The sequence below is a fragment of the Athene noctua genome, chromosome 5 (genome assembly GCF_965140245.1).
Source record: "Athene noctua chromosome 5, bAthNoc1.hap1.1, whole genome shotgun sequence".
Lineage (NCBI taxonomy): Eukaryota > Metazoa > Chordata > Aves > Strigiformes > Strigidae > Athene > Athene noctua.
Genome location: NC_134041.1, coordinates 12,061,190 through 12,074,375, shown reverse-complemented (window position 1 = coordinate 12,074,375; position 13,186 = coordinate 12,061,190). Strand labels below are relative to the sequence as shown.

General features: G+C 46.3%; 1 protein-coding gene across 3 annotated transcripts in view; it reads right to left on the bottom strand.

The window, feature by feature from the left end:
- Positions 1-13,186, bottom strand: part of ERI3 (ERI1 exoribonuclease family member 3) — a 136,440-nt gene that overhangs the window by 72,911 nt on the left and 50,343 nt on the right. For all 3 annotated transcript variants that reach the window (XM_074906338.1, XM_074906340.1, XM_074906339.1), the window contains exon 6: positions 8,839-8,911. In XM_074906338.1, coding sequence (XP_074762439.1) covers positions 8,839-8,911 — 73 coding nt within the window. The remainder of the gene's footprint in view (positions 1-8,838; positions 8,912-13,186) is intronic.

Below are 13,186 nucleotides of genomic sequence, written 5' to 3'. Positions count from 1 at the left end.
AGGGAGACAACACTGCCTGCCAGTGACTCCTGAGCTGAGGAGGTGTAGGGCAGAGCCTACATACCATGCGTTTGCTTCCTTCATTTTACATGCAAGTGGATACCAAAAATCAACCCTGGTAAGTTACTCTGTGTTACGTGAGCACCCTACCTTAGCATGTATTGCAAACCCAACACATCAACAACCCCTTGGTCCATCTGGTTAGAGCTTCTAGGGAAACAAAGAAGTCTGATGCATCAACTCATCCTATATACTCTTCTAAAGAGTCCAGAAAGAGGAAAGAGAAAAGACTGCCAAGAAATTGCAGACTCTCACCTCTCTTCCCACCACAACCCCCAGCTTGTTGGTTTTCCTTGGAAATGGAAATGTGTTTTTACTCAGCACTTCTTGCTAAATAAGAAAGGGAGGATAGGTCCCTCTGCAGTGGGACAGAGAGGGCTGCTCCTTTAAGGCCTCTCCTGGATGCCCTTTCCCTTTGAGATGACTATCCTCGACTCCCTCTCTTTGATTTAAGAGTTCCTCTCCTGGCTCTGACAGTAAGGTATTTCTGTCCCACAGATTATAACTCACTCTGGGCTATTATTCAACTCCCAAGCCCTGGCCCTGCTGCATTTAGTCCAAACATAATATCCTTCATGCATATATTATCTGTCTCCCTATTATCTGGAATCATTTCGGAATTAAATTTCAGTCCTGCAATATTGGCTTGAAGAGCGGCTCGCTTTATGGGCTAGTCAAAGGTTAGAATACCAATCAAAATAACACTGCCGATGCAGAGAGACATTTTAATATTCCAAAACCCGGTAATTGTAAAAGGACATAATATTTTTTCCCTGATTACCCCAAAGGCAACACATGTTAACAAGGCGAGGGAGAGAGTGAAAGAAATTTCAGAGTTCAGACAGCTGCACGACAGATTTAAAGGAGAAGTCGTGGACGGCTGCCACCTCCAGCCCTTGGAGCAGGAGGGCTCCCCTGCCTGTGCTGGCAGCATCACGCTCCCCGGAATGCTGTTACCTCCGTCCCCAGCCTTGTGGCGTCTGTGTCACCCACGCTCCCTCAAGTCAGGAGCCTTCGAGGGTGCTCTCACGGCAAGGAAACGGAGCAGCCAGAGCTCCACCAAGACAGACAGTCGAAGATTATCACGGCAGGAGAAACCGCCACGATCGGCTGTCCTGACCTGCATAGGCCACAAGGCTGCCCCAAATTAATTCTTGTTTGAACCAGAGCTGATGTTTTTAGGAAAAAACCTCCACTCCTGAGCTGGAGAATCCACCAGAGCCCTAGGTAAGTTGTTCCAATGGTTAATTACCCTCCCTGTAGAAATCTGCACCTGAATTACCTTGCTTTGGCTTCCAGGCACTGCAACTGCTTATGCTTTTGTGTTAGACTGGAGGACCCTCTCTTTGAGCTCTTCCTTTAGATTCTTAGGAACTACGGCCAAGTCTCCCTTACCCTCCTCTCCAGTACCGTAAATGGCTCCCAGGAGCTTTACAGCATGGTGAGTGTTTCCATGGGTCTTGCAGTTCTCATCCGGTCTTCAAGTTTCCAGAATCCTTTCTGATGCTGAGATGGGACCCAGCATCCCATACCGGCCAAACCAGTCCCAAAGAAAGAAATGATCCAGCCCCTCTGCTCCTACTCACCATTGCCTGTTTATAAATCCAACAGCAGCTGCCTCCTGGATGCAGTATCTGCACACTTTATCGAAAATTATTTTCATGTTTTCTTTCAGGGCATTGATAAAAGTGTTAAATACAAGAGGTCTGAGAAATAGATCCCTGTGGGACCCCACTAGGAAGACATGCACTCCATGATGATTACCCATTTACAATTAAATGCTAGGAGCTGTCAGTTTGCTCGTTCTTAATCAATGTAATGTGTGCCATGTTGATTTTGTATCACTCTTGTTTCTTAATCAAAATGTCATAAGGTACCAAGTCAAATGCCTTCCAGAAGTATATTACACTGACATGGTTACCTTTATCAACCAAACATGTAGTCTCATAAAAAAAATATCAAGTTAGTTTGAAAAAGATCTAGTTTCCATAAATCCACATTGATTGGCATTATATTACCCTCTTTTCATTCTTTATTAATCAACTATGATATCTGGCTTTTCATTACTTTGCCCAGAATTAATGTCAAGCTGATAGGGCTATAATTACTTCATCGGTCATCCCATTTGCCCTTCTAAATTACTGGTACAACATTAGCTTTCTTCCAGTCCTCTAGAACTTCCCCCATGTTCAAAGACTTATTAACAGTCCAGGGCTTCTCAGCCAGCTCTTTAAAACTCCTGTAAACCAGATATGCAAAATGCCAACTGAAAGCTACCACTTAACTTTATCAGAAAATTGTGTTGTAACAGCAAACTTCTTGCTCAGCGATACAGCATCCTTTGCCTTTCTGTAAATACAGAGCAAAATATTTATTAAACATGGTCATTTTGCTGTTATAAGCAATTCTTTCATTTCCTTCCAACTATGAACCAATGCCACTGAACAGGCACTTTTCTTTCCTAATCTCCATGGAAAAGACATTCTTGCTACCCTCAACTCTGGAGTCACACTTTCTTCTGTTTCCTTTCACCACCTCTTCCATTTCTGCCTTCTGAGAGAGACTTTCCGCAGCCAAGACCTCTGCAGCCAGGGACAAGGAGTCATAGAAAACACAGCTCCCACTGAAGGAAGGTGTGACCAGGGTCTCAGATCACCCACCCATGCTGCAAAACCGCTGAGCATAGAGCATCGTGGGCATATGAGCAACTCTTTGCAGTTAAGTGGCAACATCTACTCACATGCTTGATACTTTGGTCATGAAGCACTCTGCCTGACAAGTCCTCCTCCATCATTTCTAACCTTACTAGGTATTTTATATTCCCTATAGGCACTAATCCAATAAACAGGCAATTGATAACAATCAGCACAAATCCTTAAATTAAACCTCATGAAAGCAACTTCCAGGCATATGGGCAAACAATTAAACCATTTTTCAGCTGCACCCATTTCAGTGTTCTTTGTCCAAAGATACTTCAGCACCAAGTGCCTCAGAAGCACTCAGAGCTCCTCCTCCCACCCCGAAGGCAGAAGGAATTGTTAATTCAGAGGAGAGACAAAAAGCTGTTAACAAATCTCTGTTTGTTTAGGATGTGTTTATTTCTAGTTGCCAAATATTAACAAAAACATCCTATTACATGCTTCCTCTGTCAGATTTCACAATGTAGGTGACCTTAAAGCATTTGTGAATGTGTATTAACAGTTTGCTTTCAACTACAAGTATCTATACATCAATAAAGGCTGGGCCTGGAAAAGGCCAGCTCTGCACACAGCCATGGCACCTCCAGCATGGTCACACTGTGCTCTCCAAGGCTCCATCAATTCTCATGATGGCCAGGGAAGAGGCGCTGCATTTATCCACACACATCATTCAGCTCTTGCCTTTCATAAAAACTCTCCTGGACTTCAGGAGGATGTCAAACTAGGACCAGTTTTCTGTCACTTGTAAAGCAACCACTGTTATTTTATCTAAAGACACGCTGTCCTCTGTGAACAGAAATCAAAGATAGTCAAACATGCTAGGATAGCTGTCCTGAGAAAGGGGCAGCTCTGTGCTGGGTATGAAAATTGTTTTGGGTTTTTTTTTTGTCTGTTTGCTTGTGTTTTGGTTTTGGTTTTGGTTTTTCTTTTAAAAAAGTATCATTTGAAAAACAAGGAATAAAGCAAACCCTTAGTGGTTACATAAACTACTCCTCTGTTACCTTGTAACTGCATAATATCCAGAGAAGAAATGGAAGATCAGGATAGTGTCTACAGTGTTAAAAATAGCTTCCACAACCCAGTTCTAGAGTCACAGAGCCTCCAAGTGCCTTTGTGCCAGCCCTCCAACAAGTTATGCTGCACTGGCAGAGAGACAACTAAGCAAAAGTATGGCAGAGGTCTCAAGTCAAGAATAACACAAGAGAGGAGGACTGGAAACATTTTCTCTTTCACACAATACAAGACCTAGGTCCAAGAAATCTGACAGTAGGTTTAAAAGAAACAAAAGGACCTGCATCTTCACACAACGTATGAATAAACAGAGTATAATTAATGCATAATTAAATAGCAAAACTCATTGCTGCAGGATGCTGTAGAAACCAAAAGCATGAGCAGATTCATAAAAGGGCATACACTTCCTGGTGGACAGGCATGGTAAAAACAGTGGGTGCTAAACACAGCAGTCCAGGGGCAGCTGCCAGCTCACAGTCTTGAAGAGACAATTGATGGAAACCAGAGAAAGCTGACTTGAACCATGCTCTCCTTGTTACACCTGCAAGCATCGGCTACTGGCCTCTGGCCCTGTACTGGTTTCAGATGGAATAGGGTTAATTTTCTTCCTAGTAGCTCGTACAGCATTGTGTTTTGAATTTAGTTTAAGAATAATGTGGATAATACACAGATATTTTTAGTTGTTGATCGGTAGTGTTTATACCAAGTCAAGATTTTTCAGCTTCTCATGACCAAGAAGCTGGGAGGGGACACAGCCAGGACAGCTGACCCAAACTGGCCACAGGAATATTCCATACCATATGATGTCATGCCCCATATAAAAACTGGGGGGAGTTGGCCAGGAGTGGCAGATTGCTGTCTGGGGACTGACCAGGTATCAGTCATCAAGTGGTGAGCAACTGCATTGTGCAACACTTCTTTTGTATATTCTAATTATTTTATTATTATTGTCATTTTATTATTTTTATTAACATTATTATTTTTTTCCTTTTCTGTCCTATTAAACTGTCTTTATCTCAACCCATGAGTTTCACTTCTTTTATTTTGATTCTCTCCCCTGTCCTACTTGGGGGGGAGTGAGCGAGCGGCTGCATGGTGCTTAGTTGCTGGGGTTAAACCATGATAGTCATGACAGACACAGAGAGGATCTTGCACAAGCTAATTCTAAGAAAATCTAGCTTCACTGTCCTTCTTCCACCTCCTCCCTCCATCAAACCACTCTCCCCTCCGTGACGTGCTCCCCAAGCTGGCGGTGCTGGCACTCCTGCTGCCTGCCGGGTTTCCCATTCCCCGGCTCCCAGCCGCCCTGCAATCGCAGGCACCGTGTCCTCAGCCTAACACAGCACTGGCTCCATCCCCGCAGGGTGAGGATCCATCACGGACCGACCACGCTGCTAACTCAAGCGGGACCTGGAACAATAAACCACAGAGGCTCCCGAAAGAGCAAAGGGCGCATGAATGAGAGCTGATCCTTGTGTTAGAATAAGCACTAATGAATTTATCCAGACTACCTGAGGATACTCTTGGGGCAGCAGCTTGGTTGTAGCTTGTTAGCTGTAGCAGCTTTCCTTTTCACATAAATCTTGACTCACAGCCTCCTGCTTTCTGCACATATTTCTCCACTGGTGCCCCTTGCTCCTGACATGAAGCACCCTCCTGTTTATATCCTGAGCATCCAGCTCCAATGAGGTAGCTCAGGTTCTGCACCTTAGTTCTAACCCATGGGGCCTCTGTGGATCGACATGACAAGCACATAAGGAGAACTGGCAGGTGGAATGGTGGCTCTCTATTGAGATGGTTTAGGGGGATATCTGAAATGTTGCAGCATTCAGAGAAACCCTCCTCTGCTTTCTGCTGCCCTCCCACAAGGCTGAGCTAATCAAAGTGAAGAACATGATAAACTCTCTGCCCCAAGTCAGCTTTACACTGACAGTTCACCAGAGATACAAGATCGCTCAGTGACATTAAAAATGTCAGCAAACACCGATCAGGCTTGACGGAAGGGATGCGTTAGCAGACTGGGAGGGGGGGGGGGGATAGGGCAAGGTAAAACTTCAGCAAATGTGGTCAAGTGCACAGGCAGCTTTTCTCCTTTTGTCCTCCATAGAAGGGTTTTTCACAGATCCCAAGACACTGTGGCCACCATCGCAGCAGTCAGGTGTGGAGCTCACCACCACCTCCATGGCCAGATCAATCCAAAAAGGCATCCTGGGGCAACACAAGCATGGCAACTAGTGGGGAGCTGATTCCCATCTTCAGCTTGCCCGAGAGGCAAGTCTTGCATACTCTGAAAGAGGTCTGGAGGCACAGGGTGCTTACCTCAATTGCTCCTGCAGCACAGAAGTGACAAGGAAAGAAGTTTACTGGAGAATGAACCCTGGGAAAGACTGTCTCACCACCTCGGAAAGAGGGACTGCTGAGCTCTGGAGCATGCCGTGTTTTGGCAGAGGCAGCACAGACAAGGACCATTTCTTTAGATGATACAGAATGGAGACAAAGAGGAGCTGAAGCCATGTGTACATGGGCAGAAGGAATCTGGAACATACTTTGTTGCTACCTACACAGAGGTATACAAATGCGTCTGCCTCATGCACACACCTTTCCGTATGTAATCCCACTCTTTTGCATTGCCTTGTATTTGCAGCAGCAATACCCAAACTCAGTAGGGTCCTCTTGGTATCATTGCTCACAAGCAGAGACCCAAAGGACAGGCATCAGATGCAGGTGGGGCCATCCTGTAGGAAACAGCTCTCTGTCACAAATGTAATTTACACTCACATGAACTGTTTTCTCAACATCTGAAACATCCACCTTTGCATTATCCATGACCTACAAATAAGCAGTTTCACACCACCCTCTCCCCAACACCTTCACTTCATGGATCAGGTCAGAGGCAGACTCAGCCTAGGAGGTATTTCTAAGTCAGTAATGTGACAGAGGGAGGGGAAAAGGGGCCACCTGAGCCATGCAGGGAAGAGAAGAGGGGCTAGATACCGGTCCAACCTCACTTGTCTCACAGTGGGAGCTCACTCAAAAGAGACTGGGGTCCCATTGGGTCCCACTGCTTGGCCAAAATTAGTTAACTAGGCTAGAAATCCTCTTGTAAAAACACACAGGTAGTTCCCCTACAAGCACTCCCAGAGAGCAGGGCAGTGAATGGCACAGAAAGATCCTCACCCTGGGGTAACAGCAAGCCCCAGGGGAGGCAGCTCATTAGCCACAGGACAGGAGAGGTCCCTGCTCTCCTCTTCAACCTGGGTCATTTCCCAAAGAGGCACAAGGACCCTGGAACCACCCTGTGTCACAGGGCATCAGATATTAAAGAGTCAGAAAAACTTTAGATTTTTAAGGGATTAGAGGGATTGAACAAAGATGAACATTTCTCACACATGTCCCCTCCCTGCATGATCTGAAGGACATTGGAGCTTTACTTTCTGAGCAACACATCTGCAGAGGGGGAGAAGACACAGGCTCCAACTCACATGCCCCCATCCTACACACTCAGCTTGCGACCCCTCCAGATTGCTGGCAGGGGAGCGCTTTCCTCTGCCTCCACCTCCTCCTGCTTTTAGCCCTGTGCTTGGTACTTTATGGACGCTCACCAGCCCTCAACTTAGTACCACAGTATTTACTGAAGCCCAATACATGAACGTTTCCATCTTGAACAGCCACTTGCCTGGATGTCTACATTACGATGAATCCCAGCTCCTAACATGCTAAATCCAGGAGCCTCGAACTATGGGAAAGAGCCATAAATCCGTCATCCTGAGGCCCAGAGGAAGAGCACGACTGGATCAACCTACTTAGCCAACATCATGGAACACAGGGAGGTGTTTTGTTTTTTGTTTTTTTTTTAAATATTATTATTCTGCAGCCATCAACCTGCTGGTTATATAGCTGCTATCCATTCACCGGAAGTTTAGTGAACTTCAAATGGCGATCATTAATGGTCACTGAACTGCAGAATGCCCCAGTGTGCTTTCAGATTTCATTTACCAAGGACCAGCAATCAGCCAAAAGATTTGCTCTGACAGCAGGGAAATACAAGACCCTTTGACAAGTTCAGCCGGGAATGTGCTGCCAGCATCCCTTGTTAAGTTCATGTTCTACCCTATTTGACGGAACAGATCATGCAAATTGTCCTTCTGCGGCCGCTCAGCCTGTCACTCATGCTTCCATTTAAAACAATAAATAAATAAAAGAACAAAAGAAAAGCCCACAAGTACAACGAGCTGTTTACAAGCAAATTCCACTTACTGAGACCCCTAATTACCAGGAAAAGGCGCAGAAACCCAAATAAAACATTAAATTGGATGGGGGAAGGGAATCTTACTCATCCAAAGGTTTAACCAGGAGGGCCATCCCAGTTTCTCTTGGGCACAGACCCCAGCCTCCCCCCTCCCCCTGCTACTGCTTATAATCACACTTGTTCTTTTCTTCCCACTTTGATTTGTGGCTTATGGTATCACCACATTTTTCTGTGCAGATGGATGCACAGCAAGCTGCTCTTTAACCACCCAGAGAAGGCGTGGAGCAACACAACGCACCAGACAGTAAAGTCCAAAGTATTTGCTTTGCAAAGTGACCACTGGTTTCTTTGGTGGATGTGCTTCTGAGACAGCTCCCCTTCCCCACAGCACAAAGAGAAATACTGATTTTTATTTGGGAATATTTCCAAACGTTTATCAAGCAGAATTTGATCTGAAGGAAACTGAGTTCCTAGGAGCCTTATATGGCTGCAAAATAAAACAGAGTCAGCAACACTGGGGCAACAAAACCTTAGTTGAAGAGGGGCTCACAGTGTCCCACTATTATATGGAGACACCGCACTGTGCCTGCCACAATGGGATTCTCCCCAGCTGCAGAACACATCCCATCAAGAACAGTAAGACTCTATTAGAGGAGATACAATAGGGAGCCGGAGGACTCGCTCAGCCCAGCTTCTGAGAAAATAACTCATTTCAATGCAAAACAGCAGTAGTTATTAGACACCTCCTTAAAGAGGAAAGGAGAAGGACAAGGAGAGGGGGGAGGGAGACGGGGACCATGGCAGTTTGCACAAAAGTACCTTTTTCAGATTAATCCACTGTTTGAAGTAATCAGCAACCGGCAGCCCTAAGTACTGGCATTGTCCTGGTAACCTGTAAGAGAGAAGAGAGAGCAGGTTTGATTCAATCAGTGTCCTGACAACACAAACTCTGTTTTCTTAAGTGCATTTTGTTGAGATGGAAGAGTCCCTCAAGCCTGCTGTAACATGCTGCACATCAGAAGGACCGTAGCTCTTGGCAAAAAAATCTCATGAGAGCACAGCTTGGCTGAAGACATATACATCCAGCCACATCCAGGCTGCTGACAGCTTTCAGACTGAGTATTTTCAACGGGAGCTGTATGCAAGTGCAGGTAGTCTTCTACCACAGTGCCTAACACACAAACACGACTGGAGCATCCAGGCTGTCCTTCGCTAAGTGAACTCATCACAAATCCCTGCAAAACCATCCTGCTCAGCTAGAGGCTTACAGGGCAGACAGAAGGACCGACAATTCACCTGTCATGCCCTGGTGCTTCTCCATTTGGCTTTAACAGTTAAAACACTGAGAGACATGAGGGAGGGAAGGAGACACCAGCGCACTCATTTTTTAGGTAGTAATGCTGCATGACCAACGTTTTAGGGCTAAGACAGCAGAGGCTGTTTTCCAAGCAGGTGCTTGGAAGAAGAGAGCAGTCACAACTCTGAAGATGCAAGGTGCTGCGCACTGTCTCACTAGGGGTTTAAGCATCAGCAACCAAGAGCTGCGAGTATTTAACCTCTCCCTTCCTACAGTGAGCTGCTCACAAACCAAAACAGCACCGGTGAGGCAGGTGGACTGCCTGAAGGGACAGCAAGAATCCAGGATCTGGAAAACTCCTTCTCCCGCACTGTGCCAACCTCAGCGTTTGCAGGGGAGCTACAATGCGCCCCTCAGATGGGGAAGGCTGAGTCGCAAAGCCGTGCAGCTCCAGCCGAGCCTGTGCAGGGAGATGACTTATGTGAGTTTTCCCCGGCCGGTTTGATCTGATCAAGAGTAATTGATGGATCTTGTTCATTCACGTACTGCTGAGCACGCCTGGGGCACTGGTCACAGGATCTTTAACCGAAGCAAAGGAACATCCCAAATAAATATGTCAACTAAATAAATGACTAAATTAGAGCCGTTTGTGCATGTTAAAAGCCACAACCCCAGAAATCTGCTTTTGCAAATAGAGGGGGGTGGGGAATCTCACAACTTCCTCGGGCACTTGGGGGCTGTCGAAGGAGGTTGTAGAGAAGGAGGGAAGAGCTGTGAGTGCCAGCATCAGCTGCTCAAACATCCCAGCACAGACCATGTCCAGGGCAAAGCCTTCTCCCACTCTCCACAGAGGAAAGAGTGAATAATCCAGACTGGACTTCAGACTCAAGGCTGAAATTCAGGAACAAGCTCTGATCAGATGTGGATACAAGCTAGGTACATCACCTTCAGCCAGGGTGCATCATCAGCATCCCATGCAGTACCTGAGCACTCAGGCCAGCTGCAAACCCTCTGATGAAAGGGCAGCATCTCTTCAGACCTACAAGCAGTTTCCCAAGTAAGGAGATGAAGAAAGGATACCGATAACGCACTTGCAGATAACACGAGACTCAGCGTAGTTGCAGTGCCAGAGTGGTCTGGTCTTGGCGCTGCCTCCCTTTCTATGAGAAGAAAAGGAAGGAAACTGGCAAACTATCCAAGCAAATCTCCCAGGAATGTATAGCCAACGGAGCCAGCACACACTGGGCCCCACCAGCGTATGGGCTTCGTGAGCCCTGCTTAGGCTAAGGAATAGACTCCCTGTGCCAAAACCAAATGCCTGGTCCTGAAAAGATGCACACTGTCATCATTCAGGGGCAATAATTTAAGTCATACAAACACATTTGAATAAGGAGATCCAGATGAATCTTTTTGAAAGCAGGAAGTCAGTGAAAAGAACAAGCTTGCAAGCAGCAGGGCTATGGCAAGTTGCAGGCTAAGCAATGTGACTTGACAGCACAGTCTCATCTCTGGGCACGGCTCATCTGATGCTAGAACCATCCTGCTGAAATAAACCACCTGGAGTCACTCCTTGCAATTGCATAGCCATCACAGAAATAGCAGCCTGGTCCATGCATTTTACAGCCATTACACATATATCCATGACACCCCACAGTTGAACAGATCCCACCAGCCCCAACCAGCATGCTAAGAAAGCTCTTTCTCCAGGAAAGCTGCTTTCTAGTAGTACCCAAATCAAAGAAGATCACAAGAAAAGGAATCATCTAAAACAAATGACTGATCTAAATACAGATGTGTGAACAGCTCAACCTCTTTTAGACTGCGCACATTTAGCTAGAGATGATGACAGTAGTTAGCAAAAGGTATGTTACTAAAAGCTGAGTTTTCCCTCCCAGCCCAAGAGGTTTCCATTAATACAGGTCTCAGCCTAGCTCCAGTTAGCGAAATAATTATCAATTCACCTAATATTTGGATAGTGCCCAGAAGAAGTGAGTACAGCATTGTTCTTAGCCACAGGAATTGACAGCTAACCACCCAGTGCAATGAATGACATCTAAAACATTCCCATCCCTGTGGGACCAAAAGGCCCATCAAACTGGACAGTCTGGTTCTGCTTCCACCCTGAGACTGATGGCAGTATGCCCTGGGCACTGGACAGTGGGTCTTTAATTGGAGAAAATAAATGCTCCAAATAAATATGTCAACTAAATAAATGACGCATTTTTGCAAACAAGTAACAACCCCAGAAACTGCCTGTGAAGCTGTGTGACCTAAGGACATTCCCCCTCCCCCTCCACGCTTGTGCTCCCCTCCTTTCACATTAGCACCAGAGAGACTTCACCAAGTTTTTCAAGCACTAGGAGACCTAAGCTCATGCTATAACCTGGGCAGCCTGTCAGCAGTACGGACCAAAGCTCAGCTTCCTGAGCTGGAAGATGCAGGCCTGGTGCTCCAGGCCAGCAGAGATACAGACACCTGCCTTTAGCAAAGGATTGCCATATGGGTCTGGTCTAGTCTGTGTATGTATCACTCCCAGCACAGAGAACCACGAGCTCTCACAGCACAGAAGCCAGGTCCCCAGGTAGCTACGGGAAGGAAAACACCCCTGCAACATCTTTTCCCCAGCTCCAAGCTCATCATCACTTTTCAGCCTGGTGACCAGGCAGGAGTTTCTCCAGCATCTTCTATAGGTTGGAGTGAACAAGGGACATTTGTCGCTCTCCTGGGAAACAGAAGTGCTAGGGACTCTAAACAAGTAAGTCCATTTATCAGAGCCACCATGCACTTGAGCAGCTCATTTGGTAAACACGGTCTTATGTTCAGCATGGTTGTTTTTGCAAGAGTCAACGTTTCTCACTGGGGGCAGCTTTGCTTGAGTAAAGAGCTCAGGATTTGGACCTCTCTCAGGTAAAGGAGGCACATTTCACAGCATTCAACATCCCATGATCCTTTTTTTTTTGATCAAGGTCTTTCTGCCTCCCCAAACATTGAAGCTCCCTTGGGAAGGAAGCTGACTCTCAAAACCAACCCATCAGCCAAAGGCTGTGGGTTCAGGTATGACTGCCCTTGATACAGAGAAACTTGAAAATGTCTGTGGGATTTTCCAGCCCCCAACACATCTCTGATAAAGTCTGTCCTTCCAGCAGCAGAGATGGGAGCATACAACCTCTACTGACTCCCGAAATGCAGGTTCCCTTTGGGCAGAAGAGCAAGTGACATCAGGCAGCATTCTCTCCTCCACCAGCCAAGCAAGTCCAAGTCCTTTTTGGACTATGGTCAGCAGTAGCAGCTCTGCAGCACTTTCAGAAAGGTTTCACCACCCCAGGCTCTGATTTCCATTCAGCCCTGCTCCTCCACTCTGCTGGGTAAATGGGGTCTGCAGATGAACGGGATGCAAATAGAAGGCGAGGTGACATGGCTGCATTTCTCCTGTTGAAGCTGGCTCTCTCCAAGGCAGCAAGAAGCGCACAGCTTGGCGGTGATAAACGGCCTTGCTTTAGTTATCACTTTCCTTAAGTTAAGGAGAGCAGCCTAGTGATGGATGGGCTGGAATTCGGTTATCAGGGAAGGCTGTCAGCCAGAGTTGCCTATCTCCACACACATTTAGCAGGGCGTCATTATGCGATGGCATGGAGTTAAAATATGACCAAGGGTATTGAAAGAAAAAGAACAGGATTAAAAAAAAAAAAGGCAAATTGAGCAACAATAAAGGAGCATGAGGCAAGAACGTTATCGTACTAGTGACACCTTTTATCTCGGTCTGGTTAGCTAGAGCAGGGCACAAATTGGTCCTTCCTCCACTATTGTATCCTCTTGTACAAACAGAGGCAGATAAAATGTGTCACCAGTGCGATAGCATATCAATTTAAC